The sequence below is a fragment of the Cervus canadensis genome, chromosome 5, assembly GCF_019320065.1.
Source record: "Cervus canadensis isolate Bull #8, Minnesota chromosome 5, ASM1932006v1, whole genome shotgun sequence".
Classification (NCBI taxonomy): Eukaryota; Metazoa; Chordata; class Mammalia; order Artiodactyla; family Cervidae; genus Cervus; species Cervus canadensis.
Window position 1 is genome coordinate 46,255,913 of NC_057390.1, and position 15,873 is coordinate 46,271,785.

Genomic DNA, 15,873 nt, shown 5'->3' on the forward strand with positions numbered 1-15,873 from the left:
CGAGGTATGAGGGGTGGGGAGGGGTTTTATAGCCAGGGCCGGCGTCCAAGCCAGGTCTTTTCATATAAGGAAGAAAGCGCGGGCTACAGCGGCGGTCAGTGTCCAAGGGCTCTGTGTTGGTACATGATTGGACCAGGCTGCAGGGGGTCGGCCTCCGGAAGTTTAGCCAGCCTCCGGAATTTGCCTTGCGGCACTTTCCCGGGGCATGTCTCAACATACCCGACCTTTCACCAACTTCATTATGATTTTCCTTTCACATTCTAGATATAAGTCCTTCTTCAGCTTTGCGGCTTGCAAATATTTCCTTCTAGTCTTTAGCTTGTCTTTTCGTCCCCCTTTCACATTCTAGATATAAGTCCTTCTTCAGCTTTGCGGCTTGCAAATATTTCCTTCTAGTCTTTAGCTTGTCTTTTCGTCCCTTTCATCATTGACAGTGTCCATCAGAGAGCGATATAGAAGAATAAGAAATACATTTCGCTTTCATCCATGATTCCTCTTAAAGCCCTTGTGATTTTCTAAGTGATAAGAGTTGTAGGAATATCTTTTGTTGTGATATTTAGTTTTTGTTCCCAGCTCCTGAAATAGTTGCAGAGCATAAAAGTGACAGGAGTATCCTGAGTTATTTTTACAAGTCCCTTTCAAATGAGACAGGAAGTTGGGAAGGTATAACCTTTAAAAGAATGACATGGCTGTTGAGGACACGACATAAACTGGTTACAACCAGCTGGGTTCAAGATAGTGAAAGAGTCAACTTCCAGTAGACTTTGAGCCTCATTATAATCTCATTTTAATACATTAGCATCTAAATGACACACCAATAGGCACCCTGACGGTTCCTAGGTTAATCATAAAAGGCCAAAAACTGGATAGTGACCCAATTTCTGGAAATCTCTACCCCTTCCCCCAAATAGTTGGAACAATTCTCCCACTCATTAGCCTATGAAATTACCCAGCCCATAAACGCTAGCCACCCTTAGTTGAGGACCTCTCACCTTCTGAGATGGACCGCACTCTGTCTATGGTGAGTTTCTCCCAGGGTTGCTCTCACTCTCTGAACTGGACCACATTCCATCTATGGGATGTGCATCGCTCTAAATAAATCTGTTTTCACTTTAGTATGGCTTGCTCTTGAGTTCTTTCCCATGTGAAGCCAAGGATCCACACTTGGTGGCCTGTCCCAGGGACTCACTTGAGATCTGGGATATCACCATCCTTGTTATTGCCAAAATCTTGGCTTTCTCTGCCCACTAAGGGGCTTCCCAGGTGGCCCTAGTAGTAAAGAACCCACCTGCCAATACAGGTAGACATAAGAGATCTGGTTCGATCCTGGGGCAGGAAAATCCCCCGGAGGGGACATGGCAACCCACTCCAGTATTCTTGCTTGGAGAATCCCATAGACAGAGGAACCTGACGGGCTATCGTGCATAGGGTCGCAAAGAGTCAGATATTACTGAGTAACTTACCTTGCACACATGCCCACCAAAGACAAGAAATTATAGAGACAGAGTTTGGAGGAAATAGAAAGATGGTTTTAATCCTCGCTGGCTAGGGGGGAAACACAGCAGGCTGGCACCTCAAGAACTGTGCCCCCCTAATCAGGAATCTGGAGGATCATATAGATAGGGGCTCCCAGTCAGGGGTAGGTGATAAGAAACAAAGTGAAAGGATCTAACATTCTTCTTCCTCTTGCATTGTTTCAAAAGCAGTCATAGGCTGGCGACAGGTAGCCCTATGATTAGGTCTGGTAGCCACTTAGGTCTATTGTCTTGGTTTGGTTTATTGTACTGCAGCCTTCTTTTCTTTTCTTTTCTTTTTAAAATTAATTTATTCATTTGGCTGCTCCAGGTCCTAGTTGGGGCATATGGGATCTAGTTTCCTGACCAGGGATTGAACTCAGGCCCCCTGCATTGGGAGCTCAGAGTCTTAGCCACTGGACCACCAGAGAAGTCCCTGCAGCCTTCTTTCTATAGTGCAAAAAGAGAACTACAAGGGGTGGTCTGAAAAGAGAGTGCTGCAAAGGTAAGCACCAGATACAGGATGTGATTAGCATAGAGTTAAAGGATAACAGGGCTTCCTTGGTGCCTCAGGCAGTAAGGAATCTGCCTGCAACGCGGGAGGCCCAGGTTCAATCCCTAGGTTGGGAAGATCCCCTGGAAGGTAATGGCAACCCACTCCAGTATTCTTGCCTGGAGAATTCCATAGACAGAGGGCTACAATCCATGGGGTCACAAAGAGTCAGACATGACTGAGCGACTAACACATGCACAAAGGATAACAGGTGCAAAATGTAGCTCATCCAGAGTTAGAGGGAGATAGGTACAGGGTGTAACTTACATATTATCAGGTTAGTTTTTAGAAAAGTAAACTTTATTACAGACTATAGATCAGAACAGTTAAAGAAAAAAAAAAAAAACTCAGGGAAGGGCAAGAGTAAAAGGAAAACTTTTTTATTCTTTTTCACTGCAACATCCTCTTGCACCACTCTTTCCTGCAACTCAACCACAGCCTGAGTTTATGTTAATGAGATGACTTTTGGAAGAACCCTACGGATGTGGTGGGGGTTGCTAGCTTCCAGGGGAACCAACCACTGTGATTAGAGAGCTGGAACTTTCAGCTCCAACCACACCTCAAGGAAGAGGAGAGGGGCTGGAGATTGAATCTAACCACCAATGGCCAATGATTTAATCATTCGTGCCTGTGTTATTGTTAAGGGGAACACTGACTGAAACCATCCACCCTGGCCAGGTACCACAGTAACCATCTGCACGAGTTATTTTATGACAGGAGGTCCTGATAAGGAACATGAAACTAATGAGCCACCACCAACTGGAAGAATTCAGGAAAGGTGGCAAAACCATAGAGAAGACTCCAGTCCATATGTGTACCAATCTCTCAGACTCTTCCTCCCTGGAATCCATCTTGGCTAAGTGATGTGTGCACCACTAGGAAGGACCCTGAGTCAGAAGGACTGGCCAGAGACAACCCAGAAACTCATCCCATCACCATAAAACCCAAGGCCACGAGTCACACACACGCAGAGCAGTTCTCCTGGTTTCCCTTATCCCGCTGCTCTCCACCCAGGTGCCCCTTCCCAATAAAGCGTCTCGCTTTGTCAGCATGAGAGTCCCCTCGCATAATTCATTTCCAAGTATTAGATAAGAGCCACTCTCAAGCCCTGGAAGGGGTTCCCCTTCTTACCAAAATTATGAAGCCTTCATAAAAACTCTTAGAGTAAGGAGTTTGGAAAGCTTCCAGATTGAACTAGCGGAGGTGCTGGTGGAAGCAGATAGGGTAACGGTCCTGGAGAAAGAGAAGCAGGCAAGGCTTTCTTTCATTTTGGCCTCAGGCATTTTGTGACCTAAGTCTGGCCATAATGCTTGCCTTTGAACAGGCCATGAAATGAAAAGATGCTTGCTCCTTGGAAGAAAAGCTATGACAAACCTATACAGCATATTAAAAAGCAGAGATATCACTTTGCTGACAAAGGTCCATATAGTCAAAGCTATGGTTTTTTGCAGTAGTCATGTACAGATGTGAGAGCTGAGCCATAAAGAAGGCTGAGTGCTAAAAAATCGATGCTTTTGAACTGTGGTGTTGGAGAAGTCTCTTGAGAATCCCTTGGACTGCAAAAATATCAAACCAGTCAATCCTAAGGGAAATCCACCCTGAATATCCATTGGAAAGACTGCTGCTGAAGCTGAAGCTTCAGTCCTTTAGCTACCTGATGCAAATAGCTTACCCACTGGAAAAGAGCCTGATGCTGGGAAAGATTAAGGGCAGGAGGAGAAGTGGGCAATAGTGGACAAGATGATTGGATAACATCAGCAACTCAATGGACATGAGTTTGAGCACACTCCAGGAGATAGTGAAGGACAGAGACAGGCATGCTGCAACCCATGAGGTCGCTGAGTCCGACATGACTTAACGACTAAACAACAAATGGAAACGAAGGAATTCAGGAACAAAGGAAAAGCAGTTAAGAAACAATAGTTCAGCGATGAAACAAAGACTTAGTTCCTCCTCAAGGGATATATATCACAATCTGATACTTACCTTTCAGTTTTGCGGGAACTCAGCTGGAGGGTACACTAATGATGCTGACCTTTTTTGATCCTGGTGACTAAATCAACTGAAGCTTAGACTGAATCTTTGCCCCAATTCTGTGCTGAGTTCTCTGCTGCTCAAGCCCCTTTGTGAACATACATGTACTCTTAGCTTAAGATTTCCCTAATTTAGGGTCTTTCCTAGTGGTGTGTGCATCACTCAGCCAAGATGGATTCCAGTGAGGATTCTGGGAGGTTGGTAGGACATATGGAATGGGGAATCCTCTCTCCTTTTGATCTTTCCTGAATTCTTCTGGTTGCTGATAGCTTTTTGGTTCTGCATTCCTTACCAGGACCTGGTAAGGATCTTAACAACCAGGACCAAGATCTTAACAACAAGATTGTTAAGATAGCTCATGCAAGCAGCTAGTCTTGCCTTACTTCTGGGCAAGCTGTTTCAGTCAATACCTTCCCTAATAGTAATAGTAGTTAGAGCAGGGAAGAAAAAGGGATTTTTTTTTTTCTCTCAGTAATCTTCTAAAAGGTTTAGGTTGACACCTGCCATTTCTTATTATTATTTGTGGTAGGCTGAATAATGGTCCCTCAAAGGTGTCCAAATCCTAATATCTGGAGCCTGTGAATGTTACCTTGTATCCCATGGACAGAGGAGCCTGGTGGGCTGTAGTCCATGGGGTCCCAAAGAGTCGGACATGACTGAGCAACTACCACCACACATCCAAGTATGATAAGAGGAATTTTTGGGTGTGATTAAATTAAGCTTCTTGAGAGGAGGTGATTATCCTGGGTTATCTATGTGGGTCAGATATAGTCACAAGGCTCCTCATAACAGGGAGGGAGGAGATCAGAGTGAGTAGTAGGAAATGTGACCACAAACCAAGGAAGAAGCCATAAGCCAAGAATGCAGGCAGCCTCTACCTGCTAGTAACAAAGTCAGGACTAAAAGTTGATTCTTCTACCTCGTCTTCTTTTTTTTAAAATTGAAGTATACTTGATTTGGGGTTTCCCAGGTAAAAAACCTGCCTGCCAGTGCAGGAGACATAAGAGACGGGTTCAATCCCTGGGTTGGGAAGATCCCTTGGAGGAGAAAATGGCAACCCATTCTTGTCTGAAGAATCCTATGGACAGAGAAGACTGGTGGCTACAGTCCATGGGGTCGCAGAGTTGGACACGACTGAAGCAACTTACGCACGCACGCACGCAGGCACATAGTTGATTTACATTTCAGGTGTATAGCAAAGTGATGCTATTTTAGACAGATAGATAGACAGATAGATTGATTCTTTTCCATTATATGTTCTTACAATATACTGAATATGGTTCCCTGTGCTATGCAGTAGGTCCTTGTTTTTTTTTTTTTCTTAATGTATATTTATTGAAGTATAACTGACTTACAATGCTTCAAGTACACAGCAAGCTGATTCAGTTATACATATACACATATATTGTCTTTGAAATTATTTTCCATTATAGGTTATTACAATATATTGACTATAGTTCCCTGTGATGTACAGTAAACCTTTGTTGCTTGTTGCATATCTATTTTTTAATTAGAAATCTAGCATTTTATTCATACTTAGTCAAATAAGTGGAATCAAAATGTCATAAATTTTTTAGTTAGGCAAAAATTCATAAGTTTTCTATACATATTATTATACATATAATACATATTATTATACAGTGGAAGTGAGAAATAGATTTAAGGGACTAGATCTGATAGACAGAGTGCCTGATGAACTATGGACAGAGGTCAGTGACATTGTATAGGAGACAGGGATCAAGACCATCCCCAAGAAAAAGAAATGCAAAAGAGCAAAATGGCTGTCTGAGGAGGTCTTACAAATAGCTGTGAAAAGAAGAGAAGTCAAAAGCAAAGGAGAAAAGGAAAGATATTCCCATTTGAATGCAGAGTTCCAAGGAGTAGCAAGGAGAAATAAGAAAGCTTTCCTCAGCTATCAATGCAAAGAAATAGACGAAAACAATAGAATGGGAAAGACTAGAGATCTCTTCAAGAAAATTAGAGATACCAAGGGAACATTTCATTCAAAGATGGGCTCAATAAAGGACAGATATGGTATGGACCTAACAGATGTAGAAGATATTAAGAAGAGGGGGCAAGAATACACAGAAGAACTGTACGAAAAAGATCTTCATGACCCAGATAATCACAATGGTGTGATCACTCACCTAGAGCCAGACATCCTGGAATATGAAGTCAAATGGGCCTTAGGAAGCATCACTACAAACAAAGCTATTGGAGGTGATGGAATTCCAGTTGAGCTAGTTCAAATCCTAAAAGATGATGCTGTGAAAGTGCTGCACTCAATATGTCAGCAAATTTGGAAAACTCAGCAGTGGCCACAGGACTGGAAAAGGTCAGTTTTCATTCCAGTCCCCAAAGAAAAGAAATGCCAAAGAATGCTCAAACTACCACACAATTGCACTCATCTCACACGCTAATAAAGTAATGCTCAAAATTCTCCAAGCCAGGCTTCAGCAATATGTGAACTGTGAACTTCCAGATGTTCAAGTTGGTTTAGGAAAAGGCAGAGGAACCAGAGATCAAATTGCCAACATCTGCTGGATCATCAAAAAAGCAAGAGAGTTCCACAAAAACATCTATTTCTGCTTTATTGACTATGCCAAAGCCTTTGTGTGGATCACAATAAACTGTGGAAAATTCTGAAAGAGATGGGAATACCAAAACACCTGACCTGCTTCTTGAGAAACCTGTATGCAGATCAGGAAGCAACAGTTAGAACTGGACATGGAACAACAGGCTGGTTCCAAATAGGAAAAGGAGTACATCAAGACTGTATATTGTCACACTGCTTATTTAACTTATATGCAGAGTACATCATGAGAAACGCTAGGCTGGATGATGCACAGGCTGAAATCAAGATTTCCAGGAGAAATATCAATAACCTCAGATATACAGATGACACCACCCTAATGGCAGAAAGTGAAAAAGAACTAAAGAGCCTCTTGATGAAGATGAAAGAGGAGAGTGAAAAAGTTGGCCTAAAGCTCAACATTTAGAAAACTAAGATCATGGCATCCGTTCCATCACTTCATGGCAAACAGATGGGGAAACAGTGGAAACAGAGTCAGACTTTGTTTTTTTGGGCTCCAAAATCACTGCAGATGGTGATTTCAGCCATGAAATTAAAAGACGCTTACTCCTTGGAAGGAGTTATGACCAACCTAGACAGCATATTAAAAAGCAGAGACATTACTTTGTCAACAAAGGCCCATCTAGTCAAGGCTATGGTTTTTCCAGTAGTCATGTATGGACGTGAGAGTTGGACTATAAAGAAAGCTGAGCGCTGAAGAATTGATGCTTTTGAACTGTGGTGTTGGAGAAGGCTCTTGAGAGTCCCTTGGACTGTAAGGAGATTCAACTAGTCCATCCTAAAGAAAATCAGTCCTGGGCGTTCACTGGAAGGACTGATGTTGAAGCTGAAACTCCAATACTTTGGCCACCTGATGTGAAGAGCTGACTCATTTGAAAAGACGCTGATGCTGGGAAAGATTGAGGGCAGGAGAATGGGCTGAGAGAGGATGAGATGGTTGGATGGCATCACCGACTCAATGGACATGAGTTTGGGTAAACTCCTGGAGTTGGTGATGGACAGGGAAGCCTGGTGTGCTGCAGTTCATGGAGCTGCAAAGAGTTGGACACGACTGAGCAACTGAACTGAACTGAATTAAATTATTTATATATATGGATACAAAAGCTTTTCTACTACTCTTGATAAAGGCTTGAGAAAGAACATCAAAAAACAAACAAACAAAAAAAGAGATGTAGAAATTGGAAAACATAAATGAAATGGGAACACTGAATATGAAGTAGAAAAAGTGAAACAAACTAGATAAAAGATTATCATATAGTTCAGTTGTTTTTAAACATGGCTGCTCATTAGTAGGTCCTTGTTGTTTATCTACTTTATATATGGTAGTGTGTTTTAATCTAATTCTTTATTCTTTCCATTCCATCATACTGTTTCTATATGATATGAATTCAATCAGATATGTTGTCTATGCTAAATCATATTTTGATAAACTGTAAGCCATTAAACAATTTCTGGTTTGTACCATAATCTTGACCTGCTCATTTTGTCCATGCATCACCCAATCCATCTATCTGTTCAGCCATCTAAAGACCACATACTGAGCACCTACCTCATACTAGTGTAAAGCCCTGTGGACATAGACAGGCTCCAGGCTCTGAATCAAGGAGATTGCCCTCTAGTGGGAAAACAGATGTATATCAGCATGAAAAGTACTGTGATAAGTTTATTCAGGAAGTGAGGTCCTAGTCAGGTCTTAGAGAATGAAGAGGCATTAGCCAGATGAAGATGAAGTTGGGGGCCGGGGCTGCGGAAGGATGCGTGGAGGACATTCCAGGGTGAGGCACCAGCTCTAGCAAGGGCATAAAGACATGACAAAACAAGGTACACTGGGAAACTGTTGCTGGCTGTGATTGGTGCTTATGAGGGAGGAGGATGCCCAGGGAAAGGTCAGGGTCAGCTCCTGGGAAGCCCTGCATGCCTTGTTAAGATGTTTAGAACTCATCCTGAAAGTGATGGGGTGCCATCAAGATGTAGACAGGGATTACATGATCAGATTTGTTTTTTAAAAATTGCTTGAGCTTCCCAGGTGGCTCAGTGGTAAAGAATCCACCTGCAATGCAGGAGATTCAGGTTAGATCCCTGGGTCAGAAGCATCCCCTGAAGGAGGAAATGGCAACCACTCCAGTATTCTTGCCTGGGATATCCCATGGACAGAGGATCCTGTAGGGCTACAGTCCATGGGGTTACAAAAGAGTTGAACAATACTGAAGCGACTTAGCACACATGTACACAAGCATCCTCTGACACTAACTATTCCCTCTGTAAAAAAGGACAAAGAGTTTCACTCATCATCCAGCTATACTCAACCCTGCCCCAATAGTGCTCTCTGTGGGTGATTCAGGATGGAGTAAAAAGGATGAAGCATTTAGTGTTATGGATACAAGGCCCCTAGATAGTTAAGATGTGTATCTAAGGAAGAATTTTAATGACTCTAGATTCTTGCATCTTTCCATACTTGGGAAAGAACGAAAATCATTAACTTGAGAATCTTCGTGTGTGTGTGCGATTAGCAGTCTTATTTTACTAAGATGTATGCTTGACTGTATCAAAAACTCAACATTCAATAAACTAATATCATGGCATCCAGTTCCATCACTTCATGGCAAATAGATGGAGAAACAATGAAAACAGTGACAGATTTTCTTTTCTTGGGCTCCAAAATCATTGCAGATGCTGACTGCAGCCATATTAAAAGACGCTTGCTCCTTTGAAGAAAAGCTATGACAAACCTAGACAGCATATTAAAAAGCAGAGACATCACTTTGCTGACAAAGATCTGTATAGTCAAAGCTATGGTTTTTCCAGTAGTCATATATGCATGTGAGAGTTGGACCATAAAGAAGGCTGTGTGTAGAATTGATGCTTTTGAACTATGGTGCTGGAGAAGACTCCTGAGAGGCCCCTGGACAGCAAGATCATCAAACCAGTCCATCCCAAAGGAAATCAACCCTGAATAGTCATTGGCAGGACTGATGCTGAAGCTGAAGCTCCAATACTTTGGACACCTGAATATGAAGAGCCAACTCATTGGAAAAGACCCTGATGCTGGGAAAGATTGAGGGCAGGAGGAGAAGGAGGGGGACAGAGGAGGAGATGACTGGATGGCATCACTGACTGGAGGGATATGAGTTTGAGCAAACTCTGGGAGATGGTGAAGAACAGGAAATCCTGGCAGGCTGCAGTTCATGGGGTCGCAGAGCCTGACACCGTTGAGCTACTTGAACAACAACGCTTTAATACATTTCCAAGACCAAAAAGACACGTATGTATTGGCTCCTCCCTTATCTTTTTGGAATAGTTCCACAGAGCTGAAATGTTATTTCCCCAGTTATAGTCCCTAGAAAGCTGCCAGAATAAAACTGAAACTCACTTTTCTTACGTTGTACTTTTTTTCAGTTGACACGCATAGCAAGACACTTTATAGGTAAGGAAAAAAGAGAGAGTTGTTTAGTTCAACGATAGTCCTTTTTGAGTCAATAATTTCTATAGGTCACACATAGGCGTCGAGTCGAGCTCCATCTGGAGGAAACCGCGCCATCCAATGCTGCGCAGGGCAGAACAACATCTAAAGCTGGGGGTTCGAAATTTGTACCCTGCTCCTGTGGAAGGAGGTGTAAAGGTGGACTAAAGCGTGAGCCACTGTCCGCAGGTGCGTTTCCCCGTGGAGTCCGTCTAGAGGAGTCACTCCCAAAAGGACATTTCCATATGAGCGACTGCCCTGAGGCCTCGTACGCCACCACGTTCTTAACTCTAGAAAATCCAACAGGATTAGATCCAACACGCCCTTCTCAGACGCGGGTGCAAACAGAAACCACTCTAACCTCGATCCATCCGGGGCTGCTTGTTCTGTACCAGCCGTCACACCAAAGTTCGTCTTCGATTTGCGCACCCGGTCGCGGAGCATTGTGGGGCTGGTGGTCCAGGCTGGGGCGCGGCTTCCGGTCACTGAAGATCTAGAACTACATTTCCCAGCAAGTACCGCGCCGCAGCGGACACGACCTCGTACGTGGGATTCAATACTTCCGGCGGAGCCGGGGGGCGGGACCGTGGCAGAGGCTGGAGCGAGGCGGCGGGATGCAGCGCCCCGGGCCCTTCAGCACCCTCTACGGGCGGGTCCTGGCCCCGCTGCCCGGGCGGGCCGGGGGCGCGGCCTCTGGCGGAGGCGGGAACAGCTGGGGCGTTCCGGGTTCCCACGTGCAGTTGCCGGGACGCTCGCAGTTCGGCGCTGGCAGCACAAGTACCGGAGCCAGGGAGGCTAACAGCGTCTGTCCGGGCCCTTCCGCGATGTCAAAGGCCGAGGAGGCCAAGAAGCTGGCTGGGCGCGCGGCCGTGGAGAACCACGTGAGGGTGAGCAGTTCAGGTCTTGGGCGCCCGTGCTCGGCCTTATGGGCTCTTGCTGCGGGCTCTGAGCGCTGCCAGGTGCGCCACGTTCCTGGCAGAGCGGGGGCTGCGTGAGAGGGGAGAGAGTATGCACTTGACCTGCCTTGAGACCTTCTCCTTCAAGGCCTTTGAGATATGGAATTGGTTGGGGCCGAGCCCCCTAAAGTTGAGATGTCTAAAGACTGCTTGTCAGGCCAGATAACAGTTTGCCAAGTGGAGCTTGGTGGTGTGTGTCTGATGTTCGGAGTGGGGTTAGGAGGGACTTAGCTAGTGGCTTCCTTATCAACAGATAAGAGCCTGGGACTGCCCAGAGGTGTTCACCTCGCTTCACTGCCCAGGGAAGTCGGTGGGGAGTTGATTTGAAAAGTGTTTTGAAATTTAACTCCAAGGAAGTGCTTAGCTGGTCGCGCACCGGCTCCTGAGTGTACTTGCCGGAGGAAAGCGGAGGTGCCAAAGACTTGAAACCTCCTTCTTTTGGCAGGGCTCGGGTGGACACTTGAAGTCTGGAGATCCTCTTTAATGTCGGGAGGTGGAGATGTTTAGCTGTTAATGTGAGGTCGTAATGTAATGTCAGTGAGGTCGTGACCTCACTTGTTGGCTAAGTGGCGGGTGTGGCCCTCTTGGTGGAGTCTTTTGGATTTGCCGTCAACAATCAATTATCTTAATTGTAAGAATTTGGGAGCCGGGAGCCAAGTGGAGTATCTCTGCTCTTAGGTGGAGTTTCCTGGGCTTCATTGGCTTTTAGTGTTTTAAGCTTTCTGGAAAGTGGTATCAGATTCTATTTTCTCTAATAATGGTTCTTTTATTCTTTACATTTGGTAATGCTTTCGTGTACGAAGTAATTTTCCTGGATTTGTTGGATCCTCCTACAGCCTGGCCAAATGGGAGGGGCCTGCGTGGTAACCTGTGGCTCAGAGTGTTCTGTAGGAGGAATGACCGAGTATCCTCCCAGACCCAAACCCAGTGACTCCTGTTCCAGTGCCCTTCCCCCAGTTACATAGCTGCCCTGTTCTGGTGTAATAGTCTGGTTAGCAATAGGAATTTCTATGGGAATTCACAGAGATAATGTAGAATGTGTCATCTGGCTCTCCTTTTGGGATTTAGTATCTCAGCTGCAACATTGGGACAATCAGCTGAGATTTCAAATGCCTCGATAAAGTGAATGGTAATGGGCAAATGAAATCTATACAAATAGAAAAGACCTGTATGTTAGATTTCCTATTATCCCATTACTATTATATCTTCCTGACCTTTTTTTTTTTTTTTTTTAAACACACCAACAATCTTCTTTTATTACAACATGAACCCAGGAGGAGGAAAGGAGACAGGGCAGGACATGGAGGGAAGGTCTAGGTGGTAATGAGGACAAGCACCAAAAGTTTTCTTCAGATCTCAGGGAGCCAACCAAATTTATTTAAAATAATTAACTGTGAGCACAGCTATGTGAAGTTTCCTCCTCCTGGGTGGAAGTCAGGGGATGGGAGAAGGAGGTGAGGGGAGGGACGGAGGCAGGAGAAGAGGGGAAGGAGAAGAGTGAGAAGGGGAGGTGAGGTTACTGTAGCATGGCCTGGCCAGGGCCACAACTGGGGAGAGAAGGGAGAGGAGATTCCCCCAGTTTGCATATGCACTGGCTACCATTGTTTTTTTTTAATGATCTATTTGGTTAAATAAAAATTTGCAAGCTGCCACCTTAGGCCAGAGCCCCCAGCCACCTGTTGCCCTGAAGTTGCCAGACAATCCTGGGGAGACCTCCAGTGGCCTTTTGCCATTCACCCCAGTCTCAGTTAATACCATTTTCCTTTGCAGACTTCTTTCCTGAGATGTCAACACTATTTGAATTTTTTTTTTTTTAATGATTTTATTTATTATTTATTTTTGGCTGTGCTGGGTCTTTGTCCCTGCTCCAGCGATTTTCTAGTTGGTGGTAAGCTGACGCTGCTCTCTAGTTGCGGTGTGCAGACTTCTCATTGCAGTGGGTTCTCTTGTTGCAGATATGGGCTCTAGGGTACAGTTTTCAGTAGTTGCAGTTCCCAGGTATGAGAGCACAGGTTCAATAGCTGGGGCGTACGGGCTTAGTTGCTCTACTGGGATCTTCCTGGACCAGGGATGGAACCTATGTCCTGCATTGGCAGGTGGATTCTTTATTACTGAGCCACCGGGGAGGTCCTGTATTTAGCACTTTTTACCGCTGATTCATTCATCCTGTTGCTGCTGGGAACTTGTTGAGAGCCTGCTAGGTGTCAGGTAGTTGGTGTGGAGGCCAGAGATGTGGCTAAAGGGAGGAGATGCTGATCCCGGATATTTTGCAAACACGATTACTTAATTCCAAGACAAGTTTATTGATCATAGTCCTGTACCTGATTGTCAAGGTTTAGCAGCCCTCTCCAGGGTTATCCTTTTTTTCCATCTAAGGCCAAATTTTCCTTTAGCACTTTGTGTCTTGAAATGGTTTCCTTGTTATCCAACTAAGGTTTGACTGCTCACCCCTTGAAAGACAAGTGTTGGCTGGAAAGAAAAGATTGCTTTGTTCTGGAGGCTGGCAACCTGGAGAGAAGGCGGACTTCTAGAAGCTACTCCTAAGGTGAAAGGGGACGTTTATTGCAGTTAATCATTTAGGGAGGGGGTCAGAGTCTTATCTTCCACTGTGTGTAGACCTTCTTCTGATTGGCTGATGGTGAGGTAACTGTGTGGTGGTTAGCAGTTTTCTACTTGGGTGGGGCCTTAGTTCCTGTGGAAGAACTCAGAGATGTGTTGGTCATGTATGTTCCTTGAGGAGGAACCGGGACCTTGCCTCTCAGCACTTTGTTTCTTGACTGCTCCTCCCTTGCTTCTGCATTCCTTCCCTTACCTGAATAGTGACTGCTTGTATCTGTCCTTTGGGACTCAGGGAAGGTCAAGGAGGCTGTATGAAGCCTGTTTCCTACAAACAACAAACAGGGGACAAGGGCCTGCTCAGTTTCATACTTTTGTGTAAGTTTGTGTAAGTTTATCAAGGTAGCTTATGTGCCAGGTCCTGTTGGTTCCACCTTTGGAATGTTCTTAGAGCTGACCCTTCCTGTGGACCAACTTGCCCTGTTTAGGCTTTCCCTGTGGCCAGAAGATTGCAGTTGCCCTTGTCTTGTCTCCTCTTCTGACCGGCCAAGTGATGCATTGTCATCTGCTGAAGCTCCCTTCTGCTCTTAGCCTCATCCTAACCTCCGTATGACATCTGTTACGAGCCAGTAACAGTGAGCCAGGTGGAAGGGATACACGGATAAGAGGCTCTAATTCTTGTCCTTAAGCGCACAGTCTTGTTTCCTTCTCTGCTCTCCTCTCTCCCAGGGACCAGAACATTGGAAGGAACAGACTGCTGGCGTGGCTGTGTTTTAATGTCACCACCCTCTACCTAGAATGCTCTTTCTTGTCTGCTGCTCTTGTCTGTTAAAACTCTGTCCTTCAGGGTTTGGTTCAAAGGCCATTCTTCCTTTCAGTTTTTCCCTAGCCTTGTAAGGGGAGGAATTCTTCCCTTAAATTGTGTAGTCCTCCATACCTTGTAGGTGCTTTACATTTTATGGTCTAGTTATGTGTGTATCCCAATCCCATGAAGGGTAAACTTCTGGAAGGTAGTAAACTTGATTTTCATTCGACGTTGGTCACAGTGGGACCTGCCTACTAAATGTTTGATGAGCTGTGTGGCGTGTGGACACAAATATGGAGGTTATAGGGTGAATCACTGGGGTGTTTCCCTTCCCGAGCCCCTTGGTGCTCCAGTGTGGTGACTACTTCCATTCCTGGGTAAATGGAAATTTTGGAGAGTTCTCTACTGAAGGGATTAGGTAGCGACCCTTGACTCAGGTCTGCTGGTACAGGATAGGTCACCACCCAAGGCCACGTTCTCCTGAAGGTCTATAACCTCCTTTGTTCTCTTTGGAGCCTGGCCTTTGCTTTTTGCTGGCTGAGCTTGAAGAAGTTGGTGGACAATAGTTCCAGTAGGTCAACAGAAGAGGTTACCCCACTGGACATGGTGAGCCAAGTTGTGATGTTGCACATATGACCTGTGGTTTAGTGTTGCCCTTAGGAGCTGCCTGCTCCTCCGGTGGAGCCTGCCTGGCTACTGTTGGACCAGCTCTGTATAGCTTTGGCTGTTACCCTGATTCCTGGCCAGTCACTGGATTCCATGGCAGCAAGACCACAGGGCTGAGGAGCTTTGGGCCTGACAGGTTTGCGCAATTCTTGGCCTCTACCAAAAAACAGCTAAGGGAGGAGCCTTGCACAAAGCTTGTGTGACTCACCCAAGTTCATCTGTGTGCCACCTGCCTGCTGGGTGACAGGAGAGTAGGGAGATGAGGAATCCAGCGGTTGAGTTACTGTGAAGCTGGAGCTGTCAGCTTCAGGTCAGGTGTGATGGTCATGTGGAGCCTGCCTAGTCAAGGCATTTCCCTGTTTGCTTAGTTTGTTGGGAGCATGCACTCAGTCATGTCTGACTCTGCGACCCCACAAACTGTAGCCCACCAGGCTCCTCTGTCCTTGGGATTTTTCAGGCAAGAATACTGGAGTGCATCACCATTTCCTCCTCCAGCGGATCTTCCCAACCCAGGGATCGAACCAGCGTGTCCTGTGTCTCCTGCATTGCAGGCAGATACTTTAACCACTGTACCTTCAGGGAAACCCCCTAGTTAAGGCATTTCCTGTTACTTGAAGATTTTTACATTTTTCTGATGTTCATCTGTTTTGTGTGGTAGTGTAGCACTTACTGGTCTTGAAGACCTTGGTGTTGAGGTTTGCCCAGGTAGCTAAGCAGCTGGTGGATGCACTACCTT

General features: G+C 45.3%; 1 protein-coding gene across 1 annotated transcript in view; it reads left to right on the forward strand.

Moving 5' to 3' along the window:
* Positions 1-10,729: 10,729 nt before the first annotated feature.
* The window catches only part of RPIA (ribose 5-phosphate isomerase A), a 32,929-nt gene continuing 27,785 nt past the window's right edge, over positions 10,730-15,873 (forward strand). Inside the window, exon 1 of the mRNA XM_043468773.1 lies at positions 10,730-11,041. Coding sequence (XP_043324708.1) covers positions 10,769-11,041 — 273 coding nt within the window. The 5' untranslated portion in view covers positions 10,730-10,768. The remainder of the gene's footprint in view (positions 11,042-15,873) is intronic.